Here is a 21,591-nt window from a genome sequence, read left to right as displayed (position 1 = left end):
CGGCGGCTCAGTGTGTGCGGGGAGCCCTTATAGGAGCAAATGTTTTCATTATGGATGTTTGTTTGGGGAGGGATTGGGAGGGTGGGTGAGGGGGGCTTTTTTTTGTCTTTTTTTTTAAATTAGGAGTTAAAAATGCGTTAAAATTACATGAAGTCTGGTCTGGCGTGGTAAAAGCTGCTGCTCAGAGGTCAGAGGTCACAGGAGAGGCATTTTTGTATTTATTTTGGGGGAAATATTCTGCTTATATAATATGACGTCAAAAATGGGTAAAAAAAAAAAAAAAAAAAACCAGAAATACCATGAAAGTCTGGCGACAGTTGAATTTCTTCTAAAAGCCTACGTTGACCGGTAACGTCTCCCCCACTGAACCAGTTGCCCTCCCCTTTGACTGACAGCTGAGCTCCCATTGCCTTCCCTCCCCGGCCGAGGGGTGGGTGGGAGGGGTGAGGAGGGGGACCAATCAGCGCCGGCGGTGGGCGGGGCTTGGGCAAAACCAGCTCCACCAAATATTCCCAGTCGCGGAGTCCTTTGCAGTTACTTTCCATCCAGGTTTCGGAGCAGCCGCTGAGGCATCATCCTCCCCGGCGTGAGTGTGCGGGAGGGACGGATATAAAAAAAAAAAAAAAAAATCTCTGCAGGATTTGGAGCCGCAGCTCTTTTTTTTTTTTAATTTGGGGCTTTTTATGTTTTTATTTTTTTCTTCTAGTTATGAGAACTTCCATTCCAGCTCCTTTTGATTTCTCTCATCCTCATTTTCCTTCATTTTGACCATCCGACCTCATTGTTTCGCCCTCCTCATTTTGCTGCTGCTGCTGCTGCTGCTGCTGTCACCCTCAGTTTGTTGCTCACCAGCTGAACGGGGAGTATCTTCACCATTTCCAACCACCAAAAGCCGTCTCTGTTCTCTTCTCCGCTGCTGCTGCTGCTGCTCTGGATTGTCGCCGTGCACTGTTTGGACTATCGAGCAGAGGGATTTATAAATTGTATTGATTTCCATCTGCCGCCCGGTCCACCAGCGGGCTCCACCACTTCTTCTTTTTTTTGTTGTTTTTTGTTTCTCTCTTGAGGGATGTATACCACAGCGCGGTGAAGTGCTTGCGCTCCCGAGCAGGAGGGAGAATATTAAAAACGCACTGTCCGCTGAATGAACTGCCGCCGTGCGCCTTTTTGGTTTTTGGAGCAGGTCTCTCTCTCTCCGCTGGAGATGCTCTGATCGGGGTTCCGCGCGCATCCCTCTCTGGATCGGGATATACGGTGAAGACCGTTTTTTTTTTTTTGTTGTTGGTGTTGTTGTTGCTGGAGCTCTTCTCTTCTTCTTCTTTTTTTTTTTGTAATCTGTGTTGGTTTTGTTTTGAGACGGATTGTGCACCCTAACCCGGAGGCTGCGCAGTTCTCACCATGGGGGACTCGATGTGGAGATATTATTTCGGGGTTTTGTTTATTGCCTTCAAAGTGGACTTGTGCCGGGCGCTCATCCTGGAGTCCATCTACTGGAACACAACAAACACCAAGTAAGTGGAGCGCCGAGCCTGCGCGCTTTATTATTACTGCCCCCCCCCCCCCCCCACCACCACCACCACCACCACCACCCCACCCCACTCAATGTAGCGCCCCTTTCCCCGCGTGGAGACGATTCCAATGCCAGACTCCGTTGAAATATCGGGTCAATTTAAACGTTGGCTCGACCGCAGTTTTATTTATTTATTTATTTATTTTTTTTTTAACGCGTAAAAAAAATAAAATAAAGGTAGACTCCAAATTCTGACGCAGCCGTTCAGCTGAGCAGAACAAAGAGCTCTCAGAGTGGCGTGGTGTAAAAAAAAATAAGAATTTATCTTCGCGTTTTCCACGGCGGTCAAAAAAAACACAAACAAACGTGGTATTTGGTCCGAATGATCAGCTCCTTGTTCCCTCATGTCTGAACCTCTCCGTTTACACCGATCCTCCACCCTGAACTCCCACTTCTTCTTCTTCTTCTTCTTCTTCTTCTTCTTCTTCCTTTCTGACTTTCTTCTAACTGAGGCAATAAAAAAAAAACACAACACACGATAAAGCCGTCAGTAGCAGACACGTGTCGGAGAGGGGGGTCGGGGGGGTGCAGGAGACTGGATTGATGTGATCGAACTGCTAGATTGACTGATATTTGACGCGCAGTAGGTCGCTGAGGGCCCCGCTCGGCTCTCAGCTGCACACGAACCCGCTTCGCAAGGAAACCAGCTCCCAGTTTGTCCTTCATGTGCTGTTTTGGCGTCTTCTTATTTGTGTCTTTCTGAGGGTCGTGAGGCTCGCTGTTGTTTGTTTACTGCAGCTGAGATGAATGTGAAGGTGTATTTTTACGCTTCTTCTTCGGAGGAGGAGGAGGAGGAGAGGGGGGGGTCAACAACAACTTGTGCCCCCCCCCCCCCCCGTTATTGAAATTCATATTTTGAGTGTAGCAGAGCTCTGAGCTCATTAAAAAGGCTCGATCTCTTCCCCCCTCTCAAGTTGTGTTTCATTTACTGGATGCTATTTTTTTTTTTTTTATATCTCCTGCGTTGATGATAATGATATTAATGAAGGGAAGGAAGAAAAAAAAACGGAAGAGGAATGAATCCTTCGGCACGACGAGGCTCCTCGGCGCTGCCGGGACGCTTCGCCGGGCCTCTCCGCCGCGGTGCGTGTCTGTGTGTGTGTGTGTGTGTGTGTGGGGGGGGGGGGGGGGGAAATGAAATCATTCACCGATCAATGAGCCGCATATTTATTTTTTTGTGGACTTATTTGTCCCGGAAATGAGCTCAGCGAAGTGGAAACTTTGAATAGACTGCCGCGCTGCTCTCCAGTCGGTTTTGGGGCCGTTCGTTCCTCCTTGGATGTAAAATCAGAGGTGTGTTCGGAAACGTTTCTTCCAGTTGTGTGTGTGTGTGTGTGTGTGTGTGTGTGTGTGTGTGTGTTGTTAACAGATTGTTATCAGCTGTAATCTCCTGTGTGTGATCGTCAAGAGAGACCTCCACTCTCTTTTTGCTTTCAATCGGAGAGCAGCAGGACTCTCCTAAATGTTCCTTCGGGGCCAAGAAAGGCGGTTAAACTCCCTTTTTTTTGTGTGTGTGTGTGTGTGTGCAAATAAAAAGGTGTCTTTCTCCTCATCTCGGCCCGACGGGGGGGGGGGGGGGGGGGCGCCCGTCTTTGTGGCCGTTTCGTCACGGCCAAAACTCCCCACAACTCCTCTCAATAATTCAGCTCCAGGCTCCACAGTGAAGCCAGAAAAGCCTCCGCGTGCCTCGGTGAACCGCGCGCGCTGTGTGTGTGTGTGTGGGGGGGGGGATAGCGTGTGTGTGTGACGGTCTAACAGGTGTCTACGGGAATGGTCCCGGTTCTCGGTGTTTGTCTGCGGCGCGGCCTCGGAGCCGCTCGGCTGCCGCGGACGTCCGCGTCCCGGCGCGTGACGCACCAGATCCGCAATCCAAAAAAAAAAAAAAAATGTATGTTGAACACCTAAAATGTGGGTGAAGGTCGCATGTTTGGAACAACGGAGAGGTTGGACGTGGTGCCGTTTGATGTCGTTTAACAGGCTGCGAGGATGGAAACAAAAGAGAACGAGACGTTTGCTGAGTCCCGGTACCGGCAAACGACATCTTTTAAACCTCACGGTGTCATTTCACGTCTCATTTTCTAAATAAAACACCCAAACGGTGCCGTCCTGACCCCTCAGAGCGCGCAGGGGCCTCGCGCTGCCACAGAATAATACAGGCCCGTGCGTTCCGACGGAATTAACGCGCGCGCGCGTATGCGCGTGTGTGTGCGCGCGCGCGCATGCGCGCTACGTACCCTGCCCAAGTGCGCAGTTCAATTCAATTGTATTTATTTATATCAAGGCCAAATCACAACACGGGTTTGTTTCGTGGCACTTAAACACATTAAAATCCTCGCAGCAGAACTTTACACAGAGAAATCCAACAATTCAACGATTCCCACCAGAAGATAGGGAGGAAGAACGGGAAGTAACCACGGAGGTGGGCGTAGCGTCTTGAGGGGAGAGCAGAGAGGGAAAAAGGACAGCATAGAGGCCCGAAAACGTGAGCTGTCAATCCGGTGACATCACAGTTCAGGTCGGAGGCGACGGAGGTGAGACGGAGGGGCGACATTTATGGAGTTCTCTCGGTTTAGAGGAGGCGGTGAGTCGGTGGGACTACTTTCTCTCGACGTGTTTGTGATCCGCCTGCGAGCTCGTTCGCAGTCCTCCAAAGGAAAGCGTCGAATACGTTCACTGCTCCGTCTTTTGAGTTTGTGAGTATTCAGCTAGAAATGTGAAGGCCTTTGTGTGTGTGTGTGTGTGTGTGTGTGTGATAAGTGTGTGTCGATTAAACCTCATTGTTGTTTGCGCTTTACAACTTTACTGCCGGTATCTATGAGCCCCTTTTAAAAAAACAAAAAAAAACAAGAGAGGGACCCCACCTCCTCCTTTTCCACCTCTTCGTATTCCTAACCCCCCCCCCCTCCACACACACACACACACACACACACACACACACACACACACACACACACACACACACACACACACACACACACACACACACACCTACCTCCTCGGCCTGGTAATCCATTTTGTAGTTGGGAGGGAGAAACAAAAGCGAGGCCGGCTCCTCCACCGCAGTTCATTAAGAGATTACACAGGAGCCCCCCGAAAGACCCCCTTTGTGACCGGGCAGCGACGGGGGCACCTCTCTGGGTCCTTTTGTGAATGTGGAAGGAGGGGGGGGTGGGGGGTAGACATGCAGGCCCATCACGAGTGACTGACAAGGGATTTTTTTTTTTTTTTTTTAACCTTTTCTAGAGACGGAAAGATGTTTTCGTTTGAGCTTCATCCACGATGGAGTTTGTTCTTCTTTTAGTTTTTTTTTTTTTTAATGAGACGAGGAAGAAGACGGAGAAGGAGGAGAGGAAGATCCAAAAAGGTTTTAAATATAAAATCTGAAAAAAAAAAAAAAAAGACAGCAACAGGACGATGGGCTTCATCTGAGATCTGAAATGTTGTTACAGGAAGTAGATCATCATTTTATTTATCTCCTCCTTTTGCCCCAAACACTTCCTCTCCCCTCCTCCTCCTCCTCCTCCTCCTCCTCGCCCTCGTTTAAAAGAAGACATCAAACCTAAAGACAGGCGTTGAGGAGAGGAACATCTGTGGCCCGGTGGAGTCTCAAATCAACTTTCACTGCTTTCAGCTTGAAGAGTTAACAGCTGGCAAAAAAAAAAAAAAAACCATCTCATTTCATCGTCACGTAAACTTTGTTGTTTTTTTAAACTGCTTTCTGCTGTTTCTTTATCCCGGTAAAGCCGGCCCTTTCAAAAATAAAAGCCACGTCTGAATGGTAAAAAGCGGAGACACCTGTGGCTCTTTACCTTCTCGCCGAACCTCCGTGATTAAAACGTCCTGCCGGGTTTCTTCCTCCGAGCCGCGGCCTCTTAAACACAAACACCGAGCTGCACGACAGGAAAACACTGAAAAACTAAAGATTAGTACTTTATTTTCACAACTTTTACGTAATCCCATGAATAGTTTAGTGTGTAAAATATAAAATAAAATGAGCCTTTACAACCTCACAAAAACCTCAATGAAGCCTTTCAGTCTAAAAAGCTCCATTTTAACGTCATAAAGCAGATTAAAGGAGAAAAATCATCACGCGAGAACCCGGAACTAGAAAATGATTTATTCTTTCTGTTTTCTCTGCTTTGACTTCGTGCATTCGATCAGAATTCACTTCAACTAGCAGTTCACTCTTTTTTTTTTTTTTTTAAAACAGATGGGAGTTCAGTTTAATATTTTATGATTGTTGTCGAGCTCTTTGAAACACCTTGAAAGTGCTGACGTGACTTTTTTTTAATTCATTAATCAGTTAATAGAAAATGAATTTGGTTCATGAAAGTCATTTTTAATCAAAAATATATATATTAGCTGTGTTTTTTTTTTTATGACAGTAAACACAACATGTTTTAGTTTGTCAAATCTGAAAATGTAAACATCTTGTTTTTCTTCTATTTTCTGATGTCGTATTCTCTGAAAAGTCGTGTTCGGTGTTGTTGTTTTTCCTGCCGATGGAACAAAACGACTTTCTGTTTTTATTTTTCTGTAACTAAACACGCAGGAAAAAAAAAAAAACCATAACATTTTGACCTTAAAAACGAACATATTTTTTAAACTTCGAGCAAATTAAATGATATAGAGCCAAATAACGACCAAAAAAACACGTCAATCTTAGTGTGTTTCTTTCGAGCAGAAGTCTACAAAGCGTCTGTTTTTAATAAATCCACTCAGTAAAAATGAGTAAACATATTTCTTCTTCACTGTTTATCTTCACGTCAGCCGACGGTTATTTACGTCCCACTTTAACCGCCTTTAATGCTTTTAAGAAAGAAGTGTGTTGAAACGCTGCAGGAATATTTACGACGGGGGGGGGGGGGGATGAGGAGGAGGAGGAGGAGGAGGAGGGGGGGGGGGTCCTCACTAAAGAAGAGGTCTGAGGAAAAGTTTGGGGGCGGGAGGGGGGCGGGGGGTGTCAGAAGGGGTGAAGGGCCTCAAAGCATGCTGGGCGGGTTCAAATGCATTTACAATCATGAGATGGCAGATTTTCTCCTCCTGTGACCTCACCCACCACAGAGTCTGGTACTCTTCATCTCCTGCTCTTCATCATATCCTCCTCTTCCTCATCTTCCTCCTCTCAGTCCCTCTGTGTCATATTTCATCTCTTCATCGGCAGCTCGTCTTCACGCTGTTGTTGTCGTCGTTCCTCTGACTCAGCGTTTATTGAGAGCTCTGATCAGACGGCGAATCAGCTGGAGTTTGAGTCAGCGAGGTGTGTGTGTGTGTGTGTGTGTGTGTGTGTGTGTGTGTGTGTGTGTGTGTGTGTGTGTGTGTGTTTGATCTCTTGTTTATTATCATTATTATAAATATGCTCACCTGGTGTGTAACTGAGTACAAATACTGCACTTGAGTACACATTAGAGGTGTTTGTACTTTGAATATTTTCATTTTATGCAACTTTTGTGCACCAGATTTCAGTTTTTCAAACCTGTTTAAAAAAAAACAAACAAACATCTACCTCCAAAATGTATTGATTTTTTTTTAATTTGAATTGTTTTCTGATAAACTAATAAACTCAAGTATTTTTTTAATGCGCTGAAAAAATTCGATCAAAACTATTTGAAAAGCCTCTCGGATTGCTGGAAAATATTTAGTTTCTCTGAGCTTGTGATTCGGAATGATTATAACTTTATAGAAATTATATTCATTTTATAGAAAAAAAATCAGAACAACCTTAAACGACTACAGCAGTTCAAATGCAACAAACATATTGATTTAAAACAAACAAACAAACATCATATTTAACAGTAAAACATTGACTTTTCATACTGTAAGTACATTTTGCTGAGAATTTGTTTTACTTTTACTTCAGTAAAGTTTTCATGCAGGACTTTTGAGTTGTAGTGAAGTATTTGAAATGTGTATTAGTGCTTTAACTGAAGTGAAAACCCTCTGAAAACACGCAGCTGTGTGTGTGCATTTGTTTTGAAATAAATGTGTTTTCATCTCATGCAACGAACAATTACTGTCGCTATCAATTAATCTGTGACATTATTTTGTCACTTGATCTGAAATATTAGAAAACCACCATAAACGTCCAAGAAAAGATGTTTGCCAAAAAAAAAAAAAAAAAAAAAGCATAAAATATGGATATTTTGAGTTTTTCTTCAAATAGTTAAAATGATGAGTCATTTCTTAAAATCGATGGGTCATCGCTGCAGCTCTCATTTCTTTAAATCATCAAAACGCTGCGCGTCGTTTAAACTTAAAGAGCTGCAAACGCTGACCTTCGACCTCGTGAGTGCGTAGACGAGCTGAGCCTGATGAAGACGAGGAGCTGTGGTCTGCTCTTCATCCCTCTGTGCTGTTGTTGTTGCGGTTGTTGTTGTTGTTGTTGTTGTTGTTGTGGACGCCGAATACTGAAACTCTTCTACACACACGCACACGTATGAACACACATGCCCACTTGCACGCAAGAATGAGTGCTTCCAGCCACACACACACGCACACACACACACACACACACACACACACACACACACACACACACACATGGTTAATGCACACAATATATGTAGAAGGGAAGCCTGCAGGCTTTCTGAGGCCCTCGCCTCTCTCTCTCTCTGCTCCACTTCTCCCTCCTCTTCCTCCTCTTCCTCCAGACACGCACACGCACACACACACACACACACACACGCGCACGCACACGCACACACAGATGAGAAGATGAGGCCAGATGGTGCTGTGATGCACAGACATACATCCCCTTCCTCTCTCTCTCTCTCTCTCTCTCCCTGTGTGTCCATCACCGGACACACTGTCCCCTCGCTGAGTGTGCCCCCCCAGGGAAGGGAGGTGGATGAGTGTGGTGGTGGTGGTGGTTGTGGGGGGGGGCAAGGAAAAATGCTCGGTCGGCCTAGTTAGCTGCTGCAGTGTGTGTGTGTGTGTGCTTGCGCACGTGATCCTTTGCCAGCAGCAGAGACGATGCTGTTTCAGGAGAAATAATGTGCGTGTGCGCGTGCGTGCGTGTGTGCGCGTGCGTGCGTGTGCGTGCGCGTGCGTACGTGTGTGTGTGACGGAGGTAAAACAAGAGGAAGAAGAAGAAGTCGTTCTGTGACAGCGAGCAGCCGCCGTGTGTGTTTATGTAGAAATGAAAAGTGATTCAGCCGTTTCATTTAGCTCCCTTTGTTAATTATGAATCGGCTCTGCATCGCCACCGGTCCCCCGCGTCACGGCTCCCCCCCCCCCCTCCCCCCCCCACCACCACCACCCCGCCGCTGCGCTCTTTGTAGTCGCAGGAAAAAAGAAAAAAAAAAAAAAAAATGAAAATCTGTAAAAGCCGTACGCCGTGTGAGAGAGAGAGAGAGAGAGAGAGACGAGGAGCTGTTTCCTTAACGGCTTCAGAAAGGAGACGAGCTCCTCGTTCAGGCTCGAAGGGTCAAAGTTCACGACGGAGGAGGTCGAGGCCTTTTTATTAACAGCATGTAGACGTACAGGGAGGAGATTTCAAAGCAACGAAATGTCTCAGATTATGAGTAGATTACATGAACATGCAGCGTTTCCTTTCCCCTTTATTTCCGTCTACGCTGAACGTCTCAGATTGTGCTTTTAATTTTTTTTTTTTTTTACTGTCGGCAGTGAAATTTAAGCTGCACGAAGCTCCTCCAGGCCGTCGTTCCATTGTTTTCTTCTCCTCGTCCATCCCGTTAATTATCCTCTTTTTCCGTCGCTGGAGAAAGTGAATTTTATCTTCCGATGTGTGTGTGTGTATGTGTGTGTGTGTGGGGGGGGGGGTTCACGCACATCCCGCCATTATCCTCCGTCATCTAAAATTAATGGCCACAATCAGTAATTACCACATCAATAATTAAGCCGACTTCTCTCTTTTTTTTTTTTTTTTCTTGAAAGTACGGAGAGGCTTTATGGCAAACACTCCAACCCTCGATTTATAATGAATGACGCTCATCAGTTTTTCTGCGGCTGACTAATGTCCCTCTCCCTTGTCCTTCCAGATTCGTGCCGGGCCAAGGCGTGGTTCTGTACCCGCAGATCGGGGACAAGTTGGACATTGTGTGCCCCCGCGTGGACGGCGGCTCGGCCGACAGCGTGGAGTATTACAAGGTGTACATGGTGCCCCGGGAGCAGCTGGAGAGCTGCACCATCACGAAGGCCGACACGCCGCTGCTCAACTGCGTCAAACCCGACCAGGATGTCAAGTTCACGCTCAAGTTCCAGGAGTTCAGCCCGAACCTGTGGGGCCTCGAGTTCTTCAGGGGGAAGGACTACTACATCATCTGTAAGTAAACCTCTTACGTGTTTTTGACAATAAATTGTATATAAAAGTGCTCGTAGCTTCCGGGTCTGAAAAATGAAGCCGCGATACCACCGAGTGCCACTAGAGGTCGGCTCCAAAAAGCCTCCGGCTCCGTAGACTCCCATTCAACTTTTCTCATCAAATACGAAGTCAATAAAATGTCTCCAGCAGTTATCTCGGTGTTGTTAGCTAAAGTCGCTCCTTCTTATTAGTTTTCTGGAAGTCCATCTGAAAATAATCCCTCATTCATTAGAAATTAAGATTAAAAATTACCTGTTTTCTGGGGGCGTGTCTTGTTTGATTGACGGGCCTGTGGGGCAGTCAGGTTACAGCTATCGGTGGGCGGGACGTAGTATTGTCAGGTTTCCAATCAGATCGGTCAGATCCACCGCTGGCTCCTCCCCCGGCTCGTCCAAATATGGTCACTTCCTGCTCCAAACCGCTCCGAACTAGCAAAGATGGTGACGGACAGAATCTGAACTGCGGGTTGCTGCTTGGTTTTGAGTTTCCACGATCAATCGATGAACTTTTTTGCGTCATTCTTTTAATGACAAGATGTTTAAATTCTCTGATTCCTGCTTGTTCAATGACAATATTTAGGTTTTTTTTGGACAAAACAAGAGATTTCAGGCTGCACCTTCGGCTTTTGGGAAACACTAGTTGACATTTGATTTTGAGTATTTTCTGTCCTTTTTTGAAAATGAAACGGTCGACGGATGAATCGATAATGAAAATAATCTTTATCTTGCACCATTTTCTACCTCCGATCTGCTGGTTGCACCTTTTCCGAGACGTCGACGGTCGACATTCGGAGGGATATCCGGCTGAGGAGAAAAGTCGGAGAACTTTTTATTTTCCTGGAGTTCTTGCAGATTTAAGCACCAAGTAAACATTTTGGCTGCATTTGAAGTTGTGTTTTTTAAAGATTCTCCCTCTGGGGATTTTCCTCTCGTATAAACGGAGCCGGCAGCGAGATCCGACGTGAGAATCTTCAAACCGGAGTGAGACGGAGAGGAAAAAAAAAAAAAAGATGAGTCGTTCTGATGTTTAATGACCTCGGTTTGGGAGAGAAACGTTCGCCTTTGGACTTGACGCCCCGCCCCCTGAAGGTCTCCTACGCTCTGTGATTTGGCTGTCCAGTCCAGGTGTGGTCGCTCCAGTCAGCTGATCGTCCGTGATGTCGTAACAACGCCGTCCTGGGGAGGAAGCTCTGATGGGGGTGATATTTCTTTTGAGCGACGGCGCCCCGGTTTGAAACGCGGGGAGGTACGGAGTGAACCATCTGTGTGGCGCTGACGGTGGGGGTGCAGGGGGCTTGGAGGGGGGGGTGGTTTGCGTGCGGCGCAGATAGGACCATCTGCGAGTCTCTGGCGCCGCCATCTGTGAGCTGTCAGCGGCGGGGAGGGCCGCGGTTCTGACTGCGGAGGAAGGAGAGACAGAAACGCTCCATCGGGTGGGGTAGAGGGTGGGGGGTTGCGGTGGGGGGGGGGGGGTTGTTTGCAGAACAAACGTTGCAGGTGGCGAGAGATTGGGAAAAAAAAAGAAAAAAAAAGTCTCGAGGCCGAGACGTCGGCGCCGGGTCGGAGCTGCAGGTGGTTTTGAGTCCGACAGGTGACACGTGTGTTTCAGGACGGTTCTGATTTTATATTTTCCAGCTTGTTGGCAGAATATCTGACACCCTCTGAGCGTCAGCTGTGTTCGACGTGTGTGTGTGTGTGTGTGTGTGTGTGTGTGTGTGTGTGTGTGTGTGTGTGTGTGTGTGTGTGTGTGTGTGCAGACGACTACAAAGACATGAAGCGGTGCAGGAGCACCCCCCCCCCCCCCGCCTCCCCTCCCTCCCTCCCACCGGCCCCCGTCTCCTCCTGCTGCTCTCAATTATTGATGACCCGATTGCTGCTGTTTACTCGGCCCGGCTCTTGAAGCTCTGAGCTCCCATCGGTTCGTGTGGCGGGTGGATCAGAACCTGCAGGGACCGGGTTCGGATGTTTGGGAAATCCGATTTTTCACTTCTTGCAAATCCCCCCCTCACTCCTCCCCCTACAAAAAAAAAAACAACACACAAAAAAACCCACAAATAATGCTAATGTCTGTAGCCTGAAGACAGGAAGCAGCCAGCCGGCGAGCTGCTCCTCCGTCGGACTGTGTCACCTCTTCCTGGTTAATTGCCTCTCCTTGGCTCGGTCCCGGTTCTGCAGCTCCACCAGCCCTCTCTCTCTCTCTCGCTCTCTCTGTTGTGTACTCTGCACGGGTAAACAGGAGAACACAAACAAACACACACACACACACACACACACACACCCACGCAGAGACGTGTGCAGAGGTGTGTGTGTGTGTGTGTGTGTGTGACTCCACCTGGAAGCATCTCCATCCTCTCATCTGTGTGTGTGTGTGTGTGTCCTGAAAAGTTAATGGCGAGGATTTCATTTTGTCTTTTTTGGAGCGAGCGCTCGACACGTAATTAATTAATTAACCGCCGTTTAATCCTCCGTTTCTTCTCACAGACGCCGCTGACGCGTCGGATTAGTCGAGTTTGGACCTCAGGCGAGATGTTCGACGCCCCTTTACGTTCAGATAACTTGCGACGTGAAGGCTGGGGCGGCATGAAGCCCTGTTTTTGCTTGCGTGCCTGCATGGAGGGGTGGTGGTGGTGGTGGTGGTGGTGGGGGGTGGGGGGAGATTGGCGGGAGGGGGCGGGAGGGGGGGTGTGTGCATGCAGATCGGTCAGCGCGCTCCCACAATGCTGCCTCCAGTTGGGAGCAGATGAGTCGCGACGTGATCGTCGGCGGCAGCATGGCCTGCAGCGAGCTCGATGATTACATGAGAGGGAGGAGAGAGATGAATGAGGAGGGAGGGGGGGGGGGGCAGAGGAGGAGTGACGACAGCGAAAGAGAGCTAACGAGGGAGCTGGAGGGAATAATGGGGGCAGAGCGGGAGACGAGAGAGAGAGAGAGAGAGAGAGGAGATGAGCTGAGGAGGGCAGGAGAAGGACGAGGGACGCATTCACAGTCGGAGCAGACGACGTTTCGTCAGGGCTTTAATCGCAGTCAGCTTCAGTCTCGACAGGAAGTAGAAACCCTAACCTCGGTGCTCCTCCGATCCACTTCTTTATTCACCGGATCATTATTATTATTATCACGTTATGAAACACAGACTGAATATAAAAGCGTTCGTAGCTTCCGGGTCTAAAAAATGACTCCGATGCAGAAGTTGCCTTCAGCTGCAATACCACCGAGTGCCACCAGAGGTCGGCTCCAAAAAGCCTCCGGCACCGTAGACTCCCATTCAACTTCTCTCATCAAATACAAAGACGATAAAATGTCCCCTGTTTTTGGGGGCGTGTCTGTTTGATTGACAGGCCTGTGGTGCAGTCAGGTTACAGCTATCGGTGGGCGGGACGTTAGTATCGTCAGGTTTCCAATCAGCTGGGTCAGATCCACCGCTGGCTCCCCCCCCAGCTCGTCCGAATATGGTCACTTCCTGCTCCAAACCGTCTCCGAACTAGCCAAGATGGTGACGGACAGAATCCGAACTGGAGGCTTCGTAACGTTCGCGAACCGACGACGACATCACTGCATGTTAAACACTGCGTTCAAACAGCGGGTTAGTTTTTGTGACGGCGTGGAGCGGTAGCGCCGGTTCTTCCTGCTCTGTGGGTCAGCGGGGTCCCTGAAGGGGTCGATGGCGCCTCCTGTCGCGGGCGATTAGGCTGCGTGGCCGTGACGGGCGTTCACCGGCCCGTGACCCCGCCGCCGTGATGGAGCCTCCTCGCTCCGCAGCGACCCGACGGACGGTCGTTAGATCATAGCTACCTTTGTCTCCTCCTCCTCCTCCTCTTCTTCTTCTGTCTCTGTGCGTTGTACACTTCCTGTCTGTCCCTCCCCTCGTTGCCGTGCCTTCGCTCTGCTCCCAGCATTGTCTTTGGGCACCGCATTGTGTATTAATTACACCCGGGGAATTTGGCAGCGTTAAGCGAGGCAGCCTTCGGAGCGAGGCCTCACGAGAGTTCACGAGGCCTCGCGAGACTTTGCGGGACTTCACGGGGCTCCACGAGACTTCGTCCGACCGGAACCGCAAACAGTTCTCCTGCATGACGTTCAGCCGTTACGTCGGCTAAACCTCCACCTGCTGCTCAGTGAAACCGTGCAGCTACTTCCTGTTATCACGAGCAGGGAGGTCTGAATTACGTTAAGAAGGTGTGTGTGTGTGTGTGTGTGTGTGTGTATATATGTGTGTGTGTGTGTGTGTGTGTGTGTGTGTGTGTGTGTGTGTGTGTGTGCTGGCACATTTCTTCACAGACCCACTCAGGCTGTCACTTTGGTCTCAAGCGATACTTTGTCACAGCCGGTGAGTGATTTTTCCTGACCCCGCCCACACACACACACACACACACACACACACACACACACACACACACACACACACACACACTGTGTGTGTGTGTGTGTGTGTGTGTGTGTGTGTGTGTGTGTGTGTGTGTGTGTGTGTGTGTGTGTTTGACTGCAGGAAAACGAGCCGCAGCTTTTTTTTTTTGTTTTCTTGCTGAAGGTCAGAGACGAGCTGAAGTTTCTCGTCTGTAGTCGGTGAATAAATCCACTTGTGAGGGTTCTTGTTTGAACCAAGTCTGCGAGGCGGTCCGGCCCGGCCCGGAGAGAGGGGGGGGGGAGGGCTCATTCAGCCTGAGCCGATTCAACAATCCCATTCTGTTTAAATCCAAGTCAGGCCCACATCGCCTGTGTGACTGCACATTTAAAGGGGAAGGAGAGTTTCTGTTTGGAAAAACTGAGTCCAGATTGAAGCATTTCTGTTTAAAAAAAGAGATGTGGGTTTTTTTTATTTTTTTTTTTTTTTTTTGTATTTCGGCTGCCGATGTGTTCAATGGTTGTTCAGGGCGAAGGGAAGGAAGCAGCTCAAACAGGTGGCTCGGAGCACCTCCACGAACGCGAAGGGAACGGCGTCCTGCGGCATCGTGGAAAAAAAAAAATATTAATGTGTGTTGTGCTAACAGGTTTATGAAATCAACACACACACTCTGAGGAGGGGAAGGGGGAGGAGGGAAGGGGGGGGGCTGCAAGCCTTTAAGGAGCTTTGTCTCTAATGTGCTTTTCGGTCTCCACTGGAAAAGCCATAGGTCAGCTGGAGGAGGAGGAGGAGGAAGAGAAAGAGGAGGAGGGAGTCCTTGTTAACATGCTCTTTGTGTCCGCTCCCATCACCGTCTTATTGAAGCAAGGGGATTCAGATCAAAATGATTGGTGGTTGGGAGGAAGAGAGGAGGAGGAGGAGGAGGAAGAGTACGACCATGCGGAAGAGCAAAAAAAAAAAAAAAAAATGTTCGAGCTATTTCAATCAGGGATCTCGTTCTCTCGTTCGAAGCCACCCTGGCCTTTCAATTCCCTCCACCGCCGATGGAGGAGACACGTCGAGGTGGCTGTCAGGGAGGAAGGTATGAGGAGGAGGAGGTGGAAGAAGAAGAGGAAGAAGAAGAGGAGGAAGCAGAGAGAGAGGAGGAAGCAGAGGCAAAAGGGGGGGGGGCTGTTCGTAGTGAATGCTGGCCACTGAGCGCTGGCGGGAAGCCAAGCCGCTAAGCCCCGGCAGCTCGTTAGCCTCTGTGTTACTGACCTGATAGACCACAAGCGCTACCCCCCCCCCGCGCCCCCTCCCCCCCACCCCGTGTCCTCCTCTTCATCTCCCTCTCTGCATGCTACATGTCCTCCTCGTGATTCACGCTCGCTCGCACTTCTGCACGCCCGCCTCCAGGGGCAGCGCAAATGTGACATAAAAAATAAACCAGTCTCCCTTCACAGACTGGATATGAAAGCGTTCGTAGCTTCCGGGTCTGAAAAATGTGTCCGATGCAGAAGTGTCTTCAGCTGCAGTACCACCGAGTGCCACCAGAGGTCGGCTCCAAAAAGTCCTCCGGCTCCATAGACTCCCATTCAACTTCTCTCGTCAAATACAAAGTCAATAAAATGTCTCCAGCAGTTATCTCGGTGTTGTTAAGCTAAAGTCGCTCCTTCTTATTAGTTTTCTGGAGGTCCATCTGAAAATAATTAGAAAATGATCTTAAAAAAGACCTGTTTATGGGGGGGGGTCTGTTTGATTGACAGGCCTGTGGTGCAGTCATGTTTCAGCTATCGGTGGGCGGGACGTAGCATCGTCAGGTTTCCAATCAGATCGGTCAGATCCACCGCTGCCCCCCCTCCCTCCTCTCCCCCTCCAGCTCGTCCAAATATGGTCGCTTCCTGCTCCGAACCTGCTCCGAACTCGCAAAGATGGCGACGGACAGAATCCGAACTGGAGGCTTCGTAACGTTCACAAACCAACGATGACGTCGCTGTTTGTCGCCGCTTGTTTCTAAGAGTCAACTTGCAGGTTTTTTTTTGTCTTGCTCGTGTCAACACGTGAGACGTCCGGCTCCGCCCCTTTCACAGCGTTCGGCGGTGCTCTCGTGTTTCCTCCCGCGTTGAAACGTTCTTTCAGCTCTTCATCGTAAGGAGCCTGTTTTTATTTCAGTTTTTTTTTTTTTCTCTGTGTTTTATCTTCATGCCGTCAGTAGATCTTCCTTCTTCAGGTTTTTAGTTTTTTTTTTCCCAGATCAGAGCGTTTGAAGAAAAATCAGAAAAGTGTGTTTCTTTAATAACCGGCTAACGCTCTCCGGAGTGTCGTCTCCTCGCCCCCCCCCCCCCCCCCCCCCCCCCCCCCCGTTAACTGCCTCCTTTCACGAGGCCCGTCAGCACAGTTAGAGATATTACAGTCACAATTACTCAAGCTAATTGACTTTGGGGATGTGAAATCTGAAGCGGCAGAGGTGATGAACGGGCAAATTGTGATTTTATTAAAGGAGGGTATGAGTCATATCCTTCCTCTGTTGTCTTTGGGAGCCGGCTGGCCGTTTCCCAGATCGGCTTCAAGGCAGAAATGGCGGCACAGTTTCACATCCTTCTGCTGCGAGATGCTGGCGCCGACACGCTCGTCCTAACCTCTCTCGCTCTCTCTCCCCCTCTCCCTCTCTTCCGCTGCCACAGCTACATCCAACGGCACCATGGAGGGCATCGACAACCAGGAGGGGGGCGTGTGCAAGACCAAGTCCATGAAGATAATCATGAAAGTGGGACAGAGTGAGTATCCCGTCGTTGAATTACCGGAAAAAGGAAAAAAAAAAAAAATTGTGTGCGACTCTGGGAAAAAAAATTAATTAAATAAATAAAAAAAATAAAAAAATGCACTAATAAGGTCGCGGGGGAGGTTCTTGTGCAGCATGCAGCTCCATCGTCTCCATGACACCTGGGGCTGCGAGGGGGCAGGAAATGTAATCTAGTGGAAGCCTAATGCGCTCAAACACACACACACACACACACACACACACACACACACACACACACACACACACACACACACACACACACACACACACACACACACACACACACAGAATCATGCATGCTTGCATGCACACATGCACCGGTAGCATCTGCTGTCATACAATCTCTGGACTGGAGAGCTTTTGCACACACACATGCAAATGGGAGTTTAGATGCACACAAACAAGTAATTCTCAGGACTCCTGCGTGTGTGACACCATGACCGGAGGCCCCCCCCCTCCTTTTTAAAAAAAGTTTTTTTCTAAATTAATCACAGCAATGATTATTCATAAATCAGTCACCGGGAAGAGCGGGAAATATTCCCGGAGGTCGACCCATCTCGTCGTGAATCTCCGATCGGGTCGGGGGGGTGGAATTAATCGAAGAGGTGCTTAACGGGCCCGGATGTAATCCTGTATTTTTTTTTTTTTTTTTTTTTTTTTTAAATGCAACTAGAGCTGCGTACAAATCAGCGGATTTATTCAAAGAAAACGTTTCCACAAAGAGCAGAGTTCATCCTGAAGATTAGGAGAGCGTCGGGCCTTTTAAAAAGCGCAACACGAACACGGAAAAAGCCGACCGTCGGCTGCTCCTCGCGCTCGATTTCAGTCGTATCTGGGTCACCGGGAGATTTATGAGTGAAAACTTCTTTTATGTGGAACCAGAAGAAGAAGTGCAGTTTGTTTTGTACGAAGACTGACGGAGTTCGGTGCAGGTTTCAGCTGAAGCTCCACAAGTTACAGAAACAACGAGTTGTCTTTAAAAACAGCAATTTTGATGCAGAAGTTGCCTTAAGCTGCAGTACCACCGAGTGCCACTAGAGGTCGGCTCCAAAAAGTCCTCCGGCTCCGTAGACTCCCATTCAACTTCTCTCATCAAATACAAAGTCAATAAAATGTCTGCAGCGGTTATCTCGGTGTTGTTAGCTAAAGTCACTCCTTCTTATTAGTTTTCTGGAGGTCCATCTGAAAATAATCCCTCATTCATCAGGAAATAAGATGGCTCCTCCCCCCAAATCGTCCTAATACGGTCACTCCCTCCTACCTCGTAGAAAACCAGCTGTTAAACACGACTCACACAACATTTCCCAACCGTTAACTCCTTTGCGTTTTTTTGTTGTTTGTTTTCTTTTTTTTTCCTCCCCCAGATCCCTCTGACCCCGTTTCACCCAAAGACAGCCCCACCAGAGTGCCGTACTCTCCCAAGCACTCGGACGGAAAGGAGGCCTACAACCCCAACGACGTGCTGGAGAAACCAGGTAAGATCGCCTTCTTCGCGGCTCCGATCCCGAAGGAAAGCGGTAACGAAGCGGGAGGATTTATCAGAACAATTTGGCATTCGGGGCGCACGATTGCGGCCGGCTAAGAGCAGATAGCGCTACTTAAGAGTGTGTGTGTGTGTGTGTGTGTGTGTGTGTGTGTGTGTGTGTGTGTGTGTGTGTGTGTGTGTGTGTGTGTGAGTAGGAAAGAAAGGTCAGCGATTCATCAGGCAGTAATTGAATGTTGCCTATAAAACTGATAGGCATCTCCGGCCCGCCTCAAGGACTTATAAGGTATCTCCATGTTGGCCGCGCTCCAGCCTCAACCCGCCGCTTTAAGTGACATTTCCAGGAGGGGGAAAAAAAAAAACCATCCGATCTCTGTCTGCCATCTTTTTTTTTTTTTTTTTTTTTTAAACGACTCGCTTCCCGAGCACACAGACGCACGCTTGTTTTCTTCTCCGCCTCAATCACAACCCAGACGGTCTCTTATCTCCCGCTATTAGATTGCAGTTAGAAAATCAAGACCGGCAAATTTCCGCTTCGAGGGGAAAAAAAAAAAAAAAAAGAAGAAGAAGAAGAAGAAGAAGAAGAAGGGCCTCCGACAACCAAAAAAAAAAACCCAACAAGCTGACCTACATAAAAGTCCCGCAGTCAGTCCTTCGTCCGTCAGTCGGGGGGGCGTGGCCTCGGCTTTAGGTCGTCCCTCCAAAAAATGTCTTTCGGAGCCGTTGAAGTTACTTTTTTTATGTCTTTAAAAAAAAAAAAAAAAAGGAAAATGCAATTCCTTTAAGTGCCGTCTTGACTGCCGTCGTATCGACTGTCGCTCGACTTTCAAGGGCGCCGTCTTCACCGGATGAATCTGAATGTCCACCCATCGGATGTGACCTTTTACACAAAAGCCTGCGGTTCGCTCTTTCTCTCTTCGCCGACGACTCGTAATGAAAGAAAATGAAACACGGGAGAAAAAAAAACTTCTCAAGATCTTTTTTTCAAGGCGCTTTGTGGAGATTATTTGCCGGCGGCCGATCGACGCGCCGCGAACACATCGCTGATCAGGTGTTCGAAGGCACAATGAACAGTTTTCATATGTGCAGATGGTCCATCGCCATGGAAACCTTTTGAGGCCGTCTCACAGTGTCCCCGTTTGCTGTCGTTTTTACGTGAAAAAAAATAATTTTCCGAGTTGTTTGTCTCACCCGCCTCCCTCCCTCTCGGTCCCCCCTCCCCCCTCCCCCCCTCCCCCCTCCTCTCCCCGCAGACGCCGTGTCCCGAGAGAGCAACGAGAACAACGGCAACGGCGGCAAGTCGTCCAGCTTCATCGGCTCCGAGGCGGCCATCTTCGTGGGCATCGCCTCCGGCAGCGTCATCTTCATCATCATCATCATCATGCTGGTGCTGCTGCTGCTCAAGTACCGGCGGCGGCACCGCAAGCACTCGCCGCAGCACGCCGCCACGCTGTCCCTGAGCACGCTGGCCACGCCCAAGCGGGGCGGCGGCGGGAACAATAACGGCTCGGAGCCCAGCGACATCATCATCCCGCTCAGGACTGCTGACAGCGTCTTCTGCCCGCACTACGAGAAGGTGAGCGGCGACTACGGACACCCGGTGTACATCGTGCAGGAGATGCCGCCGCAGAGTCCGGCCAACATCTACTACAAAGTGTGAGCGGGACTTTTTAACGGCAGGAAGTGGATCCATCCGCGGGCAGAGCGGGTCTTTGGCTCCGGCGGGCGCCGCCGGCACACCCGAACACTCTTTCTCTCTCACCGTCGACTCCTCCTCCTCCTCCTCTGATGTTTTGTCACCGTTTTGTTTTCCTTTATTCTCGAAGTTTTTGCTGACGCCTTGTCGCTCTGGTTCGGTCGCTGCAGAGCGCCGGTGAGGAGGCCGCCGCCGCCGCCGCCGCCGCCGCTCTCTTGGAGCTTTCGGGAAGTCGAGAGGACGATCTCTTCTTCACCTCCCTGTTTTTATTTCGTGCACCGCGGCCGGCTCTGAGGGAACGTTTCAAATGGGATCGGGAAGTTGGACAGATGCACAGTGTTGTTGTTTTTTTTGATTCTTATTTTATTTCTGTGGGACGGACAGACGGATGATGTACGGACGTAAAGGGTCCCCCCTTGGGGGGCCGAGAGGAATTACGGAACACGGAAGTGTCGGCCTCACCTTGAGAGAGAGACTTCTGCTTTGGGGGGAAAAAAAGAAAAACAAGAGACTCCAAAAAAAAAAAAAAACAACAACGAGTGGCGTCGAAAGGAAAAAGTGACCATTAACTCCCTCCGCGCTCGCTGGCCAGAGACACTCTGCGGATTTACCGGCCGGTCGAGGACGGAGGAGACGGATCCTCCCGTCTCTCCTGTCTCGCAACCCCCCGCCCCTCGCGACTCATCCATTCACCCCCCCCTCCCCCCGCTGCCGCCGCCCACACACACTCACCATCACTCCCCCTCCCCCCCACCCGCCCGCCCCCCCGCCCGACGCGCACAGACACACGCCGCCTCACGTGAACTGTTCGGTATCTCGCCGTTTCTCCTCATCGCCGGTTTTCGAAAGACTAAAAAAAACAACAACAAAAAAAATCTGCCGTTTTCTGTCCACGTTTTCTTTTTCTTTCCGCAGCGGCTCGGGACTGACGAGGAGCGCGAACGAAAGAAAAAACAACAATAGACCTGTCAGGTTCTGCTGCCCAGGTGGCTTCTGGGAAGAGTGGAGGACTTTTCATATGACATGAGCGCAGCACTTTTTACCCCCTTTTTTTTTTCTCGCTCTTCTCGCCGCCTCCACTCGTCCTCGGAGAGACGCGGTGACGGCCGGGGAACCGGAGAGCAGCCGAGTCCCGTCGGGTTTCGTAGCGAGGGCTTCGTGGGCTTCTCATTCGGGGCAATAAGAACTCCAACTCGCCTTACTGCCGTGTTTGTTGTTTTGTTTTGTTTTTCTTACGCATCAGGCGACGGAGAGGCCCGAGGTCTAGCTGAGGTTTAGCGTAGCTGGCTGCAACAGCTCTAGGTACTGTAACGTTTACCCCCGAGAGGGTCCAGAGACGACTACGGGAGCCCCAAAGGGCCAAAAAGAAATCTGCGCGACCGGTGCTCTCCTAACAACA

At 49.4% G+C, this 21,591-nt stretch overlaps 1 protein-coding gene across 1 annotated transcript; it reads left to right on the top strand.

The window, feature by feature from the left end:
• The first annotated feature begins 529 nt into the window (after nucleotides 1-529).
• Nucleotides 530-20,861, top strand: LOC138635813 (ephrin-B2a-like). Its single transcript, XM_069723484.1, has 5 exons — nucleotides 530-1,511; nucleotides 9,571-9,854; nucleotides 16,895-16,987; nucleotides 18,378-18,488; nucleotides 19,750-20,861. The coding sequence occupies exons 1-5, from the start codon at nucleotides 1,399-1,401 to the stop codon at nucleotides 20,154-20,156; spliced, it is 1,008 nt and encodes a 335-aa protein (XP_069579585.1). The 5' UTR covers nucleotides 530-1,398; the 3' UTR covers nucleotides 20,157-20,861.
• Nucleotides 20,862-21,591: the final 730 nt, after the last annotated feature.

Source organism: Brachyistius frenatus, unplaced genomic scaffold, assembly GCF_029030835.1.
Source record: "Brachyistius frenatus isolate BFR_SWC_R1_liver_20210118 unplaced genomic scaffold, ASM2903083v1 Contig_330, whole genome shotgun sequence".
Lineage (NCBI taxonomy): Eukaryota > Metazoa > Chordata > Actinopteri > Embiotocidae > Brachyistius > Brachyistius frenatus.
This window is presented reverse-complemented; position numbering and strand designations above follow the sequence as displayed.